Here is a 20615-nt window from a genome sequence, read left to right as displayed (position 1 = left end):
AGACAGAACGAAAGAGAAACGAAGGAAAAAAGTACGAACCAAGTAATGTTAAATATGGAGAAGAGAAATATTGGAAGCAAATACAGTAAATTAAAAGTCAAAATTCAAATTTAAAATTCAGTTCTCTCAAAACTATATATTGTGGTTTTGAATGTTTATTCTTCAAGTAGCCTTGCATATCATGCATAATACTATTCATATTTATTTTACCCATTCTAACTTGAAGTTTGAAAATTGTAAAGCCTGTAGAAATCGTAAGTTCATGTTTATACTGTGCTTAACATTTTAGAACAAGCTGTTGCATCTTCAAACAAACATTTTAATGATGAAATTAGTATCCTGATATCTTACTAAGTGCCTGGTAATTACTTTCCAGTAAAACAGACTAAAAGATTTGATAAGTGTGTATTTTTAAGTATAATGGCAATTTTGATGACTGTATTTATTAAACCTTATTTCAAATCAATATAAGCGCAAAATAATGAACTTACAGAGGTGTATCACCATGTATATTTACAGAGTTAACTTCAGATCCATAGTTTATTAACATTTCTGATACATCCATGCAACCAGAAAATGCTGACCAGTGAAGAGCTATATTTTGTTCCACATCTCTTATATGTGGGTCTGCTCTTTTTTTTAACAGGAACCTAAACATAAATCATAAATTAGCTGACATTTGAAGAATACCTCAAGTTCACTTAGCAATGACAGCATAATGTTCAGCTCCACTCACTAAATACCTTGCAACATCAGCATGACAATTCTCTGTAGCCCAAACCAATGGAGTCCAGCCACCATCATCAATTGTATCCACAAAATTATTTTTGGTGTTTGGTACTGACAGTAAGTACTGGCAAGCCTCAAGATTTCCTGTTTTTGCAGCCACATGTAATGCAGTCATGCCGTCACCTCCCTGAAAGAGACAGAATCACCACCATCACTATTAATGAAGTGGAGGCACACATGTAGCAATGTGTGTGTGTGTGTGTGTGTGAGTGTGTGGGGGGGGGGGGGCGCATGTGCTTGTATGCATGACCGACAGTTCCAGGCATAATAGCATAAAGTGAAATGGGCGAATATGATGTAACACCATACTTGAACTTTTTTAACGAACAAACCTGCACAGATAACAACTTCAGGCAGCCATAATTTCATCCTTATTGAACACCAAACATGCATTGGAAAGAGTAAGTGTAACAACTCACCTTACGGTTGAGGCATTGTGTGATCAATGGGCACATAACTAAGACATAAAACTTTGTGACATTGTGTCAAATGGAGATGGAAGGGGAGAAAGGTGGTTGACCTCAACGTAGGGACAGGCCGCAAGAGGATGCAATAAGAATGTGGCACAGCAGAGAGAGATGCATTTGGTACACAATGAAGCTGAGGGGTGGATTGTAAGGAGGAAATAGAATGGAGGAATGGAAGACTACAGAGAGGAGAGAGTGTGTATAGAGTGAATGAAGTGGAGGAAACAGTGAGAGGGGTGGAAGTGGGTGTGGGGCAGTGGCTAGGTGAGAGCACAGCTAAGAGAATTTCAGGTTCGAAGGAAAAATGTCACCTTCATAATTAAGAAAAGTTGTAATTTAGAGACAACTAGTGAGGTTAAAAAGGGGGGCAGGGGGGGGGGGGGTTTGGGCTGTCTAAATGTCACTGGTTGTAAAGTAGCCATGCAAGCTGAGTATTTCGTGCCCAGCAGCATAATCTAATACTGATTGATCTACTCTACTCTTGGTCACATTATAATGATGATATAATAATAATAATAATAATAATAATAATAATAATAATAATTATTATTATTATTATTATTATTATTATTATTATTATTATTATTATTTTCTTACAAAAGTACTTTATACACAAATGGTTACAGATACATTAGACAATATGTAACGTAAACAAACAAGCTCCAAAAAATTTTCATAGCTTAATATCTAAATCTCACAATCAGTACATAGATCTTTGTGTTAACAGACACATTTCACTGAGTCCACCATGAAATTTTTGTAGTCAACCTTTTTCAGTCAGGTGTTGCATTATGTGCACAATTGCAAGGTTGTGCATGAGGACATCTTTGTATCCCCATTCATACAAATAGGCACCACACCTTCCATGACATACAGAATTGATTCAGAGCTGTACATAGTGTCCTGCAATGACCAAATCCATTCACACATTTAACACGATCGGAATTAAGGTGAGAATTTGCTGGAAGAAACTTTGCCAAACCTCTTTTCATCCCTGGCATATATCATATACCGGAGGCACATCTTGTGCTGGCCAGGGTTGTTTTCTGGGTTTTACTCTTCTGATACATATATTATGTAGCTGATTGGTTAGAAGTGAGTCCTAATGAGTAGTACACTTTTTTATATCACTTAAAGGCTGCTGCTTCTTGTCTAACTGAATGTGGTGTAAGGTGTTTATTTAGTAAGGCCACAAATTATTTTCATTGTTTGATTTAATTTAACACCAATTTAGCATGCATGTTTATTGTTTCTTCATACTGGAGCTCAATATCTGCCACAGAAAAAAACAATGCCAATTTAACAGCAAAGAGCATCAGCGTTTCCAAACCATTCTGAAGGCCATTTCGCACTGGCTGTCATATCCCTTCATGACATTTTCAAGGTTTCTTGGGAACAAAGTTTTGATTGTTTTCATCATCCATACTTAATTTTGTCATGCTTTTGTTAGGTCACAGTTTTCATGGTTGGTATCAGTTGTCATGCGATGTCTTTGTTATCTGTTAGATTAAAAACAGTTGAGGACAGCCATGTGAGGTGAGATCACATGACTTGCATTGACTTGATGTGAGATGACAGACAATGTAATATACCCTGCTGTGATGGCCAGTGCAAATTGGCCTTAACCCAGCTAGTTTTCTAAAAATGTCAGTTCAAGTGTTTACTATTTTTTGCTATAATTTCTAAGTTGTTCTTATAAATAATGGCCAAGTGCAAAATGAATCCCCAAAGTATTTTGGGTATGGATTATGTTCCAGAGAAACATTTTTGAAGATGAAATATAGTATGTGATTCACCTCATTGTTATTAATTTGGTAAGCATTTACCTAAGTGGAACTGGCTTCAATTCCCAGTTCTTGAAGTTATCATCCATTATATGTACATTTGTGGTTAAAGCTCCTTCACACTTACCCAGGTTTCACAGTTGATAAGCTAGTTCTATGTTATCCACAACTGGATATTTTAAGAGCAACCATTGGGTGTATCTATGGTATAAAAATTAAAAAGGGTTGGTGATAGCACAGAGCACTATGGTAGTCCATCATTCACCCTTCACCATCTGCTACCTTTTTCTCCAAGGAATACATGGAATCATCCATCAGTAAGCATGCTGTTCATTAGATTACCCACAATTTTTCACAGTAATATTTCCGTGAATTTAAGTAGCAGGTTATGTTGCCTTATGGTATCAAACACAGCTGTAAGGTGCACTCTTTAGTTTATCTTGGCAGGTTGCTGCAACGAAAAATTTTTATGCCAAATCCTGATCACAACAACTGTGATTCTTTCGAAAACCGGCTCATTGGAGAGGATTTACTTTGTCAGATAATGGTTGGATATTCACTCTAGTAGTTCATAAACAACACTAAGTAGTGATATAGGTCTGTAATGTGATTCTTTCTTGGCACTTCTGCCAGGTTTTTTGGCAGCTATTACTTTTGCAGCCCTAAATTTTGTTGGAAGTTTTCCAAAAATCAAAATAATGTTACATATCTGTAACAACTACTGCTTAGTTTTAAAGTCCACATTTTTCACGAGCTCTGAATGCATAAAAAACCTCATCAGTCCTGATAAGAAACTAGCTGAGTGTGTTTGAGTCTTAATTGTGTCCTCACAAGTCTATCGTAGTTCCAGTTCATGGCTGCTAGAGTTCTGGAATACGTGTATTGCGACTTCATTTGAAGTGATACCACGTTGGCATCTCTCTTGCTTATAATCTACACCCAATTTCTTCAGTGGTTGTCAAGCTCTGCAATTCAAATGGGTGAAATCAAGGCACTCTGTAGAATCTTGCTATTTCCTCATTCTGTGGTTATTCAGAGCTCAAAGTAGCTCACCTGCAGTTATATCCGCATTTATAGGTCTATATTCCTCATACAGCTCATTATGTGGAGGACAAAGAAAGAGCATTTATCAACAGTGTGCTAAATATAATATTCGCACTCAGGTGTGCCCCAGGTAACAGTGAAATCACTCACTAATCCTTCCTACTGGTGCTGCAACATAGTAAACACGGGCATAGTACAGTAGTGGTTAATCGTTCAGGTGGGCAGTTGTTAGGTAGTCATGTCCACACAAAAGCCTGTGCAAGAGTTAAAGCAGAGCTGGTATACAATACGAGTACTTTTGTATGTGGCCCCCTGTCCAATACAGGGTAGGGTACACCTGTGACACTGAGCAGTTCTAGGCGCTTCAGTCTGGAGCCGCACGGCCGCTACGGTCACAGGTTCGAATCCTGCCTCGGGCGTGGATGTGTGTGCTGTCCTTAGGTTGGTTAGGTTTAAGTAGTTCTAAGTTCTAGGGGACTGATGACCTCAGATGTTAAGTCCCATAGTGCTCAGAGGCATCTGAACACATGTAACAGGACAGGAATAACACAATCACATAATGTGTGGCTGCGTAGGAAAGGTTTTGCACTTATGGCTTTTATAGGAGTACGATCCATGTAGCAAGGTGTCAGGAGTAGGTATAACGTAAGGACGGACCAGTATATGTTGCAGTGTTAAGGCATCATCTTCAGATGTGCCCCTGCAACATGCTGAGGAGCATACAAGCCCATGACCGATGTAATTCCACAGTGGTGCCTTAGACACTGCAACATGACCTTCTACCATCAAGGATGTACTAGATTGCTACATGCTGGACCACAACACTAGAAACCTAGTTCTTGTCAACACACACCAAGCCAGAGTGAGTGGAAATGCTCTTTGCTCAGCCAGCAGCAGCATTTCTTCTCGGTGCTGTGGATTCGGTGCATTCGACCTGCACTGTCACCATGTAGGTCACTGTTGGAACGTGCAGCTAAGCTATGAAGGCCTCATCGAATGGCATCACTGGGCAAATCTGACAATCTACATGCAGTCAGCTAGCTCTTACGACTGCAAGCTTTGAACTGGATACAACAATGTGAGGCTACCCAATGGGTGCCATCAACTGACACTCTCTGAGGGCCTCGGGTTCAACTCGAGACACCTGCACGCCCTCAACAGCCACCTCAGGCTGTGTGCTGTTCACACTATCCTGGCCGATGAGCCTTGCTGCAGTCAGCAGTTTGGTTGCAGCTGTTTATGTACTGTAGGAACCTCACATAGTAAAGGATAGTGTTGTCAAATGAGCATTCTCAAATCCGCAGTCAGTGTGGTACTAGAGATCCCATGCCACAGCTTCCGGCACACATCACTCTGCAGCCAAAACAGGCCTCTCCAACACTGGCATCATCAGCCACTTGTCACACTTGTCTCACCAGAGCCAGTACCTATGAGCGACATTGTTGTGCATCACTCTGTAGCATGATCTCACTGCTGTGAGTGAAAATTAACTGTCCTGAATGTGTTAAGGCTGAGCAAGCAGTGTCTAATTACTTCAACAGAAGGCCTGGACATAACACCAGGGAATGTAAGGCATGCCCACAGTTAGTAGTCAGATACAAGAATCAGGTGTGTGCAGTGGCAGGAAATACGACTATGGTGTTGATGTTGGTTCTTTTCCTACCGAATTTTTTCTTTTATTATGGACAAAGGCTTTGCAATGAACAAAACAGAGGTGGATATGCTTACCACTGTAGAGGTAGTTCAGACCTTAGTGAAATAGAGGGCACAAATGAAAACAAACAATACAAAGCAGCACAAGCAGCTGGGTGCATTAAGAGAGCATTGGACAGATCAATCCTCGACAAGTATGTCAGGACCTATCCTACACGACAGTACCACTATCCTACTCTCTCCTTTTTCATAACAGCTGCAAAGATGTGATGTAGATGGGAGGAACAGCTTTTACATATGGCCAGATTTTATTCGTTGGGAGATGCTGTGGCACACACAATGTGTAACCAGCATTTGAGGAATATGTGGACATTTGAGATTCTGAGGGTAAGCACGGTGCGATGATACAGGTGAAGAAACAGCTGTAGTTATTATATGTCATCACCTCCAATTACCCCAAGGCACCTCTTCCAAGATGATACCCGGTCAGCCCTACAATGTCAAGTTGCATGACATCACTGCATGTTAGTATAATAGTGATATAATCAAGGGTATTGCGCAGTTCCATTACTGTAATGTAATCTGCAAAGCATTTCATTTTCAAAAGCTTGGCTGCATGTAACACTGTTTCTATACCACTATTTCAGTATGTTTTCTCTTGATGAATTTCAGACATCTGGAAATTTTTTTTGAGAGGTCCCTTTGGATGTGTAATGGGTAAGTTACTTCAGATTTATCTTTTTCCCCATTTAATTTCTGTGAATAAATTTTGGGGCACTGCATGTGCCCTGTAACAGCATATCGTTCTACTTTTGAAGAGGTTTGCTATGAAGGGTGATAACCATGGGTTTTGCTGTAGGGTAATTTAACTATACCTCCTCAGGGGACACCACCTTACAGTAGCACTGACTGTGTGGGCAAGGAGGTTTGTGTGTTCTGGATCCTGAGGGCTATGCTAACGGTGGCTTAGCTACCAGCAGGGTCACCCATGCCGGATTGGTCGAGGTGGTGGAGCCAGACGAAGTGTGTCCCACAACAGCCTACTGGTCCTTTTCACCTATTCCAAGCCTGTCCCTACCCTGTACTTTTCCTGTGCCACCTCAAATCATAATAATGGGTAGGGGGGACTCTTAGGCGTAAGGAAGCCAGCTGCCCTAGGGGGGCACCCTTAAAAGAAAATCGGGCAAGTCTGGAAGCTCTTAGGTGGCAGCCCCACCACCAGACTAGGGAGCTGTGGGCCAATCACTGGCACTCCCAAAAACAAATGATTAAAGAAACAGCAGAAAAGAACAGCCGGACACACTCAAATATGACGACCTTTGGCATGAAAAGGACAATGGAAATAGGTTTCTGGAGTATTAGAACATTGAGAGAAGTCAGCAGACTGAAGCAGGTTACAAAGGAGATAACAAGTTACAGGTTGGACATTTCGGACTTAGTGAGATGAGATGGCTATATTTGGAGAAATCCAAACACAAGATGGATACACCTTTTTATACTCTGGACCCGCTGGAGAGAATGCAGAGCACAAAAATGGAGTTGGACTTTTATTAACCAAAGGACCGAAAAAGAGTCTTATGGAATGGAAATTGGTTTCAGAAAGACTACTGACAGCATGTTTTAAGACAAACATTCGAAATGTTACAGTCATCTAATGCTATGCTCATACAGAAACCTCAGATACTGAACAGAATGAGAGTTTTAACTCTCCTTCAGTTACACCATTAAAAGTACTAGTAAGATAGACATTTTTATTATTATGGGAGACCTAAATGCAAAAGTTGGAAAGAGTAATGATGGCCTAGAGCATGTAAAGGGAGTCCATGGTATCAGAGAAATGAATGAAAATGGGGATATGTTTTCAAATTTCTGTGCCAGTCACGATTTGTTGATTGGAGGTACATTACTCCCACACAAGAATTGCCATAAGGTTACATGGGTATCCCTTATCACTGAATGGAAAACCAAATTGACCATATAGCGCTAAGCAAAAAATTCAGAAGGTCGCTGATGAACGTGATACATAAATGTGGGGCTGATGTTGGCAGTGATCACCACCATATTGTTGCAAATTTTAGACTAAAAATCATGGCTACAAATAGAAAGTTTGAACAATGGAACAAAAAATATGATGTGGGAAAACTTAGAATAACAGCAAAATAAGAAGCTTTCTGTATTGAGCTAAGGAACCACTATGAGGCACTCCAAGAAGCACAGGAAAATGATGAAAATATTGTTGATGATACATGGATTCAGATTAAGGATGTCTATTGCAATGTGAGCAGACAGGTCCTTGGCTTTAAAAACCATCTGAAAAAAGATTGGATGTCTGAGTGTACATGGAATTTGATCAGCTGTAGGAAGGAGATTAAGGCAAAATTAAATATGAGTAAAACAAGGCAGCAGATAACTCGAATGCAAGCTGAGTATGCAGCTACTGACTCTCAAATAAAGAGGAGTGTGAGGAATGATAAGAGAAAGTGGATGGATGAGCAAGCTCTCAGAGCAGAGACAGTTGCAGCAAGGGGTGATGCAAAAGAACTGTACCGCATCACTAGACTGTAGTCCAAAAAAAGGGTTTCAACAAGAACAGACCTGTGAAAAGCAAAGAGGGTTGACTGTTGATGACAGAAGATGACCAGCTTAGAAGCTGGAGAGAACATTTTTCTGAAGTCTTAAACAGAGAGCACCTGAAGAGAGGTAGAGGCAATGGAATTTTCCAGATGCCAGTGACAGAATCAATGTAAACACTTCAACTAAGACTGAAATTAAAATAGCTCTCAAACAGATAAAGAACAGGAAGGCTCCAGGAATGGATAATATTGCATCTGAGGTTCTAAAAGCAGACATTTTGCAGGACTTAAAATAAATGTTCAGAAAACTAAGGAAATGAGAATGTGATCTGAAAAACTAGTGAAGCCAACAGTGTATGGAAAGGAATTGGAACAAGTAGACTCCTTTGTATATCTAGGAAGTACTGTCTGTAAAGATGGAGGGGCCAAGGAGGATGTAAAGAGTCGGATACGGAAGGCAAATGGAGCCTTTGTACAACTGTACCCTGCCTGGCGTAATAAGAACATCTCAAGATGAACCAAGCTGCACTTGTTCAATAGCAACATAAAGTCAGTCAGTCCTGTATAGTTACAAAACATGGAAGGTAACAAACATGATTGTAAACCAGCTGCAAGTCTTCATAAACTGGTGTCTTCGGCAAATTATAAATGTGAGGTGGACAGATGTTATACCAAATGATGAATTGTGGGAGATGACAAACCAGCGACCAATCCGTGAACAAGTACAGGAAAGAAAATGGAGGTGGACTGGTCACACAATACGCAAACAACAAGAAGCTGTTGAAAAGGCAGCACTGGATTGGATCCCACAAGGAACACATAGACAGGGCCACCTGAAAAAGACACGGAAAAGAACGGTGGAAGATGAAGCTCTGGAAGCTGGTAAAACATGGAGTGAAGTGAAATGTTTGGCTGCCAACAGAACCAGATGGAAGGTCTTTATTGCTGCCCTATGATCCAACAGGAACAACAGGAAGTAAGCCAAGTCAATTTAACTACAGGGTGTGGCAGGGTAGTACCACTAACTTCGAAGGTTAAAAACAACTTGGTAAAACAAAATTCTATTATGAAATCAGTATGATATGATTGGAAGTTAATTTAATGAGGTTTTCAACTACAGGTCTTGCAAGCAATGTCTGTCATTGATGACACACTGCTACAGCCAGTTTCTGAAGTTCTGAATAACACTGTGAAGCATCTGGTGCACAATGTGGTCTACTTAAAGTTCTACTGTATGCTTCAAGGTTCGTATCCGCTCATAAAAAAAACCAATTTCTGGTCAGGAACAACATTTCAAGGGTGGATTAGGTAACAAGTATGCACAGCATGCTGTACTGCAGTGATAGGCTGGTTTTGGGAAAATTATGTCTTTACATCAAAAGCACATTGCTCATTCAACCAAGCCTCAAGTAGCAGCCCAACATATGCAGCCTCCTACGTGAACGTAGGACAAATGAGCGGAAGTGTGAAAGTGGAGTCCTGTGTAGCACCGGGGTGCTAATGACATATCATTCAATAACAATCATTTATTTGCAAGAATTTTACATTCACTCTGCCTTCTTCCCAGCACTACCTAGGAGCAGCTGTGATCAGTCCGTATTGTACGAAGGCGCGAAGTAGACCATCAGCACCTGGCAATGACTTCATAGGTGCAGGCGCTGGTGTTGTCGGGGGTCAGCGCTGCGGCCTTGCCACAGGACGGTCCAGTGGTGGTGCACTGCTATAGCCTGGTGTGGCTGTGAAAATCTGTCTGATCCTCTGTGCTCTCGTTGAACAAAGCTGCACTTAGGCTCAGCACTATCTGCATGCCCTGTTGTTAGTTGGTGTGTATGAAGGACATGAAGGACAGTGCAACAGGTGGTCCTAACATACAGCTGGTAAGGTGGTACTCGTACTGCTAAAGAGTGGCGATACAGGTGCCCTGCCCCCTAGTTGAACAGCTCACAGGTGGGCAGATCAGTCCCTCATTCATGGAAGATTGATCTGGCCCTCATCTCCAGTCAGTCACTGTAACTCACAAAGTTGAAGTTCCCTTCACAGCCAGATGGCTGCAGACTCGTAGCAGTGTACTCCAAGGTAGCAGTGGCTGTAGATACTTCATTTTATTTACTTGGGTATCCTGCAACTAATAGAGCTGACCTTCCTTTGGTATCCAGGACTCAGATGAAATGGCTTAACTCAGAATGAATGGAAGGAAGGCAACTGTTTTATAGCAGTTAATGACATGATTCTCCCCACTCAGGTGACCACATGTGCTCCCCTTTTCTGAATCTGTCAGAGCTCATGGTTGGCCTAATGTTTAACTTCACGGCTTCAGATCATTCCTTTAAGCAAAGTTTGGAACCTGAAAGGCAATTTGTGTCATTCCTAGGTAAAGTTACTACATGTAGCCTCTTTAGAGAAGAGTGTTGTGTCTACTCGGCACTGTTGTCTAAGTGTTGGGTCAGGTGTTTTCTGGCATTCTCTCTCATACACTATAAGGTAATAAGCTCCCTGTCTGTTTATACTTTGGTATCACTAGTGTTGAGACTGGTTACACCACTCTTGCATGCCCTGTGGACATCCCAGCTGGTTCTAACAAAATTTTATTCCCACATTTAATTACTAATCTTCTGTGCAACATATGTTGTCAACCGTCAGTGGCCCTAATGGGAACTTCCACTATTACTGTGACGTTAGAGCCAATCCCCACTCTTCCAACACCTCCCACCTCTACACAACATAATTTTGAAAGTAGGGATATTCCCCTGCCCCACCCAATATTAAACGTACCTATCACCTCAACTGCATGGAATGTGGCAAAGTCTAAGCAGCCTTGAATATGCCTAAAACAACTGGGATGCAGCTGATGTCTGTTTTGCCACAACAACCATCCAACAATTTGGCACATAATGCACCTTGATAGGAAGGAAGGAAGGAAGGAAGTAAGTAAGTTCAAATTTTAACATCCCATCATTGATGAGAGCATACACTTGGATAGTGCTGTGCATTTTTAAGGTATCATATCATTAGCTTAACTGATTAAGTGAAACCATGGAAAACTTTAATCTGGATAGCCAGATAGTGATCACAGCCCTTTCCCAAATGTGAGCTTATTATCTCTGCCAACTCACTCACTGGATCATCCTGATGCAGGTTCTATATGTGGGTATCAATAGTCAGAAATGAATACTTCAGGCAATACAAGGTCTTGAATGAGCAGTATGTGTAAGGAGCATGCTTACATATTGTAACAAGTAAATGCCTGCCACATTGATGCTGGTGGCACTACTTCAGGAAAAAGGAGTACAATCATTTGAAGTGCCCACTGAATAATTCATCATGTGAAACTTGAATTTCTCCCAGGGTATCACATGTTCAAACCACTTATGGGAATGTAACCAGGATAATGTTATTAAGGAAGCAGTTGAGATTAAACTAGCAAGTGATCTTATAAACAGAGATGGTGGTTTTTGCTTGAATTCTGTCTGTAATCCTGTTCTCTTCCTAGTCAAACGACAAATGACGGAGGGACAGAGTTAATGCTATCTTACCCGTTGGTAATTAATATCCACTTTCACTACTGATAACTTCTGACATTGAGCATTGGTTGTGTGGTGGCACTAGTGTTTCTGGCGTGCGTGTGTGTGTGTGTGTGTGTGTGTGTGTGTGTGTGTGTGTGTGTGTTTGGTGTTTGGGGCAAGGGGGGGGGGGGGGGGGGTTGTCTTTCAGCATGACCTGATGACCTGCATACCAAGGCTTTGAATTATCTTGCACTACACTCTCTTTTGTTGCAGTTTTGCCTTGAGAATGACAGAGTGTGCACCTGTCGAAATACCAGCAGTTGTTGAAGACATCACCCACCTGCATTCCCTTACTTCAGTTGAACAGACTTAATCATGTTTACAGGACATGCAGATACGCATTTAATGTATAGTGCCACAGGATGTAGTGTCCAAAAACCAAATGAAGGTACTGTGGCGAAGCAAGCTGGGATAATTTTACTTCCCCTCTTGTTTTGCCATCTGCCTCCTTAAATTCGTTTATTTTTTTTTTTAACTGATTACCATTAACATATGAGAGTATAATGTGCATTTTCATAAGAGACAAAGGTTGGCCCTTAGCCTTAAAAAATAAAACACCAGGTCTAATTTTGTTCTTAGTTTTATGTATGTAATTGATTTTCTAATTTATTTTGACTATTCCTAGTTAGTACCTTTTGTTATACGGTGAAATCAGTTACTGTTTTGTAACTTAAATTCTGTTGCTGACATATAAACAAATATAAATTCTGTACTAGTTATAAACATTTCGAAGGACAACTAATAGTATTCTTAAAGTATTTATTTGGCTCTATTCGTAAACATATTAGCAAAGCCAGACCTTAATTAATTCCAAAGTAATTTCCAATTTCGTCAAAAGTGTTGTTTGCGTAACTATATATGTTAATTTCATCATTTAAACAAATAATTCGGCCTAAACCTTGTAGTAGAAGAAATGTTAAAAGGAATGAATTTTTCAATGTATTCAGTTAATTTAATGAGTTAAGTTTTAATTGTATTTCTGCAAATTAAACTTTGCACAATGTGTAGTTTCAGCAACTATTATTGTGAGGATATATGAGGGCCCAATTTTTGGTCACAAGACAGTCAGTCCACAGCCTAGTTTCAGACAAGGAATCTGTGTTGGTTAGAACAACAACAATGCATCAACTTAACAGTGAAATAAGTGTTACACCAATAGGTCGTGTGTTAAAACAATTACAGTGTCTGCTCAGTAATACCTTTCTACTATTCAAGAACTGTGAACTTTGTGGTTAGGTTTTTACTGCTCATAAATGTTCAATAGTAAACTATTGTAGCAGTATGTGGAGGTTTGTCTTGAAACTATTAATGAGGTTTATCAGAAGTTAAACAATAGTGCATTGGCCTTATTAAATGTGTATATGGGGGGTGGGGGGTGGGGGGGGGGGGGGAGTTGTGAAAAGTGAAAGTAAACAGACTGTGAAACGCAACTGTGCATATGTCTGCTACATCATTTACGGTAGACAGTAGTTGCACTTCCACCCCCTATTTTTTCAGCCAGTACGTCAACACCGAGGAACAACTAGTGAAGAATTAAAGCAGGCGAGCCATCACAGTATACAGGGTGGTCCATTGATCGTGACTGGGCAAAATATCTCATGAAATAAGCGTCAAACAAAAAAACTACAAAGAACGAAACTTGTCTAGCTTGAAGGGGGGAACCAGATGGCGCTATAGTTGCCCCGTTAGATGGCACTGCCATAGGTCAAACGGATATCAACTGCGTTTTTTTAAATAGGAACCCCATTTTTTATTACATATTCGTGTAGTACATAAAGAAATATGAATGTTTTAGTTGGACTACTTTTTTCACTTTGTGATAGATGGCACTGTAATAGTCACAAACATATGGCTTATAATTTTAGACAAACAGTTGGTAACAGGTAGATTTTTTAAATGAAAATACAGAATGTAGGTACGTTTGAACATTTTATTTCGGTTGTTCCAATGTGATACATGTACCTTTGTGAACTTATCATTTCTGATAACGCATGCCGTTACAGTTTGATTACCTGTAAATACTACATAATTGCAATAAATGCTCAAAATGACGTCCGTCGACCTCAATGGATTTGGCAATACGTGTAACGACATTCCTCTCAACAGCTAGTAGTTCGCCTTCCGTAATGTTCGCACATGCATTGACAATGCGCTGACACATGTTGTCAGGCGTTGTCGGTGGATCATGATAGCAAATATCCTTCAACTTTCCCCACAGAAAGAAATCCGGGGACGTGCGGGCTATGGTATAGTGCTTTGACAACCAATCCACCTATCATGAAATATGCTATTCAATACCGCTTCAACCGCACGCGAGCTATGTGCCGGACATCCATCATTTTGGAAGTACATCACCATTCTGTCATGCAGTGAAAAATTTTGTAGTAACATCGGTAGAACACTACGTAGGAAATCAGCATACACTGCACCATTTAGATTGCCATCGATAAAATGTGGGCCAATTATCCTTCCTCCCGTAGTGCCGCACCATACATTAACCCGCCAAGGTTGCTTATGTTCCACTTGTCGCAGCCATTGTGGCTTTTCCATTGCCCAATAGTGCATATTATGCCGCTGTTGGTGAATGACGCTTCATCGCTAAATAGAACGTGTGCAAAAAATCTGTAACCGTCCTATAATTTCTCTTGTGCCCAGTGGCAGAACTGTACATAACGTTCAAAGTCATCACCATGTAATTCCTGTCCACAGAAATATGGTAGGGGTGCAATCAATCTTGATGCAGCATTCTCAACACCGACGTTTTTGAGATTCCTGATTCTCGCGCAATTTGTCTGCTACTGATGTGCGGATTAGCCGCTACAGCAGCTAAAACACCTACTTGGGCATCATCATTTGTTGCAGGTCGTGGTTAACGTTTCACATGTGGCTAACACTTCCTGTTTCCTTAAATAACGTAACTATCTGGCGAATGGTCCAGATACTTGGATGATGTCGTCCAGGATACCGAGCAGCATACTAAGCACAGGCCCGTTGGGCGTTTTGATCACAATATCCACACATCAACATGATATCGACCTTTCTCGCGATTGGTAAACGGTCCATTTTAACACGGGTAATGTATCACAAAGCAAATACCGTCCGCACTGGCGGAATGTTACGTGATACCACATACTTATATGTTTGTGACTATTACAGCGCCATCTATCACAAAGCGAAAAAAGTGGTCCAACTAAAACATTCATATTTCTTTACGTACTACACGAATACGTAATAAAAAATGGGGGCTCCTATTTTAAAAAACGCAGTTGATATCCGTTTGACCTATAGCAACACCATCTAACGGGCCAACCATAGCGCCATCTGGTTTCCCCCTTCAAGTTAGACGAGTTTTGTTCTTTGTAGTTTTTTCGGTTGATGCTTATTTCATGAGATATTTGGCCTGGTCACTATCAATGTACCACCCTGAATATTAAAGTTTCACAACAGGTTTCATCCTAATTGGAAGCAATGTATAACTGTGATAGAAACTTACAAGAGGTTGGGTTGTTCAAGCCGTAGAAAGCTGGCCAAAGCTCATGACAAAGAATAGTTTACAAAGTAGGATTTGAAGAGATGGTATTGGATTGTATGGGAGAAAACTCATCTAATAAGCACTCATCAGCTTGCCCATGAAATGCACCATTAGTGGATCACAGTGTGGAAAGTACTGGTAGTACAGCCATTACATGCCCACCATAAAAAATAGTGTTTGAAAACAATGTAGCCAAATGATATTGAATCCACAGTTCTGTTCTGCCAATCTAGGGCAGTATCATAGGGCTTAAGTTCCTACAGTTTGTACTGTTCATGGATGAGGCCTCTTTCAGCTGTGATGATGTTTTGAACTGCTGCAACAGGTATATGTCTGGTGTAGCGAAATTCCATATACCATTACCATATCAAATCACCAATTTCTTACTATTAAATTTCTTACTATTAAACCTCAAACTACTCACTTTAGTATTCTCTGATCAGTTGTCACTTAAGGACACCTCGAGTTTAAAGTAACAGGAATCTGATGATCCTGACTATTACTAGCTCATGAACCTCAGGTAAACAAACACTATACACAACCAACAATGGCCAAATTCATTGTGGAACTCACCTTTAGTTATGAAAAAGAGGGTGTACACAGCACATCAACTGCTATGGATGTGGCAAGCATTCAACTTGAGGACTTTCAGTACAGGAAGAAATTATTGGCTTTTCTGTGTCAACAAAATATATATCACACACATAAAAGAAAATGTGTATTGACCTCTAAAGATAACTCTGTTGATCTGCCAAACACAATACAGGGAGAAACAAAAAACTTATTGATAGAATGTTGTTTTAGTATGCAACAATGCCAATACTGAGTAGGAGGCAGTGATTTTGGTTGTACCCAAACCATTGCCTTCAGATTAAGTTTAGGCAAGGTACCTGCAGTGGGTATGCTGGGCACATCTTCCTGCTAGGCCAGTGATTGCACTGTATGACTTGAAATGTATTGTCTCTGGCGAGCCGCTTTAAAGTCCTACCAAGTTCACCAAGCTATCTCTTGTTGTCTGTCAACTAGACTACTGATCACGTGCCACAACCAAAACAGTGTAACAACCCAGCATAAGTATTTTGAACTACACTTTCAATAATTTCTCTTCTTATTACAGACCACAATGTGGGTGCGTTTCTAATTTTTGGTTGTTCTACGATCCAGTTTGTCATTCCCCTTGCTGGATGAACTGACTCCAGCTCCAGCGTCTCATACTATTAGGATTTTACAACTTCAGCTCTCTACATCTGCAACTTTACTGCTCTGCACGAGTCATCAGACTGCTAGAAAAGTTGTTATCTCTAATAAGACCACAACTGAAAACTGGTTGTTCAGCTTAAAATAGATATAGAAAACACCATATCAATGAGAACAGTATGGTGGAACTGGCATACACAGAACATTCAGAACAGTGTTTCTATTAGCAAAATCCTTGCAAAACAGGTGTACGCAAAACAGAGTTCATTGCTGCTAAAATCTCGACAAGCAATGAAAAGAAACATAAGGTGGTCCAAAGAATCTATTTTTTACATTGATTCCTACCATATGATATTCTTAAGTATCGATAACATGAAAGGAAACAGTAATCCATATTGCCTTCTTTCGGCTTTGCAGTATACTAGAAGTACTAATATTAAGTGACAGTCATGGAAAAGGCTGTGCTCAAATACCGCAAGACAAACTAGGGCCCTCATACGAGGTAAGAAGCATAGTAAAACCTGGCGCCCCACTAAAAGGGGTGATAAAAAACGCAGAAAATTTGACAAGAAGCTTCAGTACACATGATACTTTGATTGTAATAGGGGGTTCTAACGACATAGACAAACCTCTCGATCTAATGTTGAAACATGTGGTAGAACCATAGGAACCAATACTCGCTCTAAGCTACAAAATGAATATCATTATCCATCCTATACCCACGAGATATGATGTTCAAAATTTAAATAGTAAAATTAATACTGCAAACCTCCACCTGATACAGGCTCTGAATTTAGCTAAACATGCATACAAAAAAAGAATTGCTGTGAACTTTGAAATAGAGAGACTAGCCAGAAACCACTTCACAACACATGGCTTACACCTAAACAAATGTGGCAAGGAGATTATCTGCAATAGACTGGCCTTCCTGACAACTATGGGGGACAATAAGAAACCAAAATTCAGAAACCATAAACAGACACTAATAAGCAATTGGATAAAGACAAACAAGACAGGAAATAAAAAGAGTAATAGTGGCCATAGTGTGCAAACTACACTAGACAAATGGGTCACGAAGTCACAGAGACGAAACACAAACCCCCTGACCCCTCAAAAAGGTCAGGAACCTGAAAGGATCAATAATGTGATGGTGAACATTATCGAGACATCCCTCCAAAACGTCAATGTGATGCCTCAGCAGTGCCAAGTGCAAGTGGATACTTTTCAGGCCCACCTGGAAGATGAGTCGGCTGCCAAGGACGACCAACAGAACCAGCACAAATACTCGGAAGTCAACATACCTGGAATACAGCACAATTTAAGCTAAAGGTCAGTGACACAGTAAATATGACTTCGAGCTCCCTGAGTAAACCACACTCAGACCTGAAAATCTATTATCATAATGTTCAATCCTTGAGCAACAAAACTGATGACTTAAGCATTTTGCTGACCAGTGAACTCAGTGATATCTCAGTAGTATGCCTAGCAGAGCACTGGCTCTGCACTGATGTAGTTAAGTTAATCTCACTACCAAACTTCAAATTGTGCGAACACTACACCAGATCAAATGATGGACATGGTGGGGTTGCCATCTTCATCAAACAACACATTGAATATAGCCCACTTCCTAACCTAAAGGAAATAGGAACAGACAAGATCTTTGAATGTGCAGCCATAAAGCTTATAGATCTAAATCTAATTGTAGCTACAATTTACTGTCCCCCCTCCAGTAGTATTAATGATTTTCTGTTACAAATGGACTTGTTTCTATCCAAAATAAGTCAGTGGAAACAGGATGTGATTATATGTGGTGAGTTTAATATAGACTTTCTCACCCACAACAGAAACAGAGAACATTGATTAACATTGCAAAAACTTATAATCTGCATGGTCTTGTAAATGAGCCTACTAGAATAACACCAACACCCAAGACAGCTGTAGATCAAATTTTTGCAAATAGAAATAAACTTAACCCAACTCTAGAAGTATACAATGCAGGATTCATCAAACACCAAGCTGTCATTCTAAAAGTTGATGTTAGCAAAGATACCTCAAACCCAGTCCCACCTAAAACTTTACGAAGGTTTTTCACCCAAGAGAACTTGAACAAGCTAAATGCCCTCAAAAGTGGACAGAGATGTACACAGCCAATGATGTCAACATGAAATTCGACATATTTCTTGACAAAATGATCCACCACTTTGAAGAGGCCTTTCCACAAAAACCAGTAAAAATAAATAAATAAATAGCCTGTTGTGCCAGTCGTAAAAGGCGACGAAAAGAACAAACCACCAATAGGGCTAACCCCCCTTTTAGTGTGATTAGTTGGTTCAGGACAGAACTAAAGAAGCCTCGGACAAGCGCCGTCATGGTCGGGGACGATGCTTGAACCCTATGCCCGCCCACAATGGTAACGACACTGCTAGCCACCTGGAAAATGATTTAAACCCAAATAGAGGTGTTTTGCAGGAAATGTTTCCTGCGACCACCCTAGAAGGAAAACAAAGACAGAGGATGAGATGGTCAGATGAAGTTAATCGACACCTCATGTTCTGTTATTACCAAGCAACAAACCTAGGAACCAACACAACTGGATACCGATCACAAGTATACACAACATTTATTACCAGATACCCAGAATTAAAATTTTTAACAGAACAACGACTAGCTGATCAGATCTACATCTACATCGATACTCCGCAAGCCACCCAACGGTGTGTGGCGGAATCATTGATGTCGATGCTGAAATTCAGTCTGCATCCACAAAAGACTGCAGGTCCGTCCAGTAGAGAGTGTGCAGCGACAGATTTGATGGTATTCTTTTTCTTGTCAGCGGCAGATGTGGTCATTTCAACGTCTTCAATTGTTTTATATATAGTCTGTCTTGAACGACGACTGCGCCTGTATCTTCTGTATGGCATCTTGGCAGCGTTCAATGCAGTTTGTCAGTCTCAGGCGGCTGGCGCGCTGCCAAGATGGACTTCAGCCGCCTTATCGGCGGGGTCAAAGGTCAAGCGCTCAGAGAGCTGACGTAACATGCTGTTGCATACTCTATGTCGACAGATTCGTGATGTACGCTTACAGGTTCTCAGCTACGCTACAAATTTTTGGGCTACGCTACAGGTCAATTTATTTGTGAAAATACAATGTACAATCTCCTACAAATTTAACATATTCACAAGTACCTTTCCCTTTAATCCATATAAAAACAGTTTCATTAACAGATATCTTACGTCTATTACGTGTATACAAGGAAAAGGGTGAGGGTGACATATACGTAGATTTTCCAAAATCTTTATTTGCATTTTCAGTAACATGATATGTTCGGTATGCTATGATGTCCCGATCAACGAAGCTTTCCAGTCCGGATACATTGGGTACTCCCGTTCCACCACGTACAACAGCGACTGTTAGCCATCCATTCCCGTGGGTGAGGGTGACATATATGTTGATTTGCCAAAGTCTTTATTTGCATTTTCAGTAATATGATATGTTCGGTATGCTATGATGTCACGATCAACGAAGCTTTCCAGTCCAGATACATTGGGTACACCTGTTCCACCACGTACAACAGCGACTGTCAGCCATCCATTTCCTTTGACCCCGCCGATAAGGCGGCTGAAGTCCATCTTGGCAGCGCGCCAGCCGCCTGAGACTGACAAACAGCGGACGCGGGCACCTAGAATGACTAGTGCCCACGTCCGGGATAACGCTCTGCTGGCACTGTGAAATATTCTAAGTCCCTTATCTGTGACGCGCACTGCGCGGCCACAAAAGCGAGCGCAGCCGGCGAAGCCGATCATTCGCGCTGCTGCTGCTGCACAGGCAACTGCATTGAACGCTGCCAAGATGCCATACAGAAGATACAGGCGCAGTCGTCGTTCAAGACAGACTATATATAAAACAATTGAAGACGTTGAAATGACCACATCTGCCGCCGACAAGAAAAAGAATACCATCAAATCTGTCGCTGCACACTCTCTACTGGACGGACCTGCAGTCTTTTGTGGATG

The 20615-nt window shown here is 40.8% G+C and overlaps 1 protein-coding gene across 4 annotated transcripts in view; it reads right to left on the bottom strand.

The window, feature by feature from the left end:
• The window catches only part of LOC124722488 (serine-rich adhesin for platelets-like), a 365160-nt gene that overhangs the window by 112669 nt on the left and 231876 nt on the right, over nucleotides 1–20615 (bottom strand). For all 4 annotated transcript variants that reach the window (XR_007006449.1, XR_007006450.1, XM_047247643.1 and 1 more), the window contains exons 10-11: nucleotides 744–916; nucleotides 492–650 (exon numbers count right to left, since the gene is read on the bottom strand). Coding sequence is in view for 2 of the 4 variants with exons in the window: in XM_047247643.1 (XP_047103599.1) it covers nucleotides 492–650; nucleotides 744–916 (332 nt within the window). In the remaining 2 variants the exon portion in view is untranslated. The remainder of the gene's footprint in view (nucleotides 1–491; nucleotides 651–743; nucleotides 917–20615) is intronic.

The sequence above is a fragment of the Schistocerca piceifrons genome, chromosome X (assembly GCF_021461385.2).
Source record: "Schistocerca piceifrons isolate TAMUIC-IGC-003096 chromosome X, iqSchPice1.1, whole genome shotgun sequence".
NCBI lineage: Eukaryota > Metazoa > Arthropoda > Insecta > Orthoptera > Acrididae > Schistocerca > Schistocerca piceifrons.
Note: the sequence above shows the minus strand (reverse complement) of the source record. Positions and strands in the feature narration are given on the sequence as shown.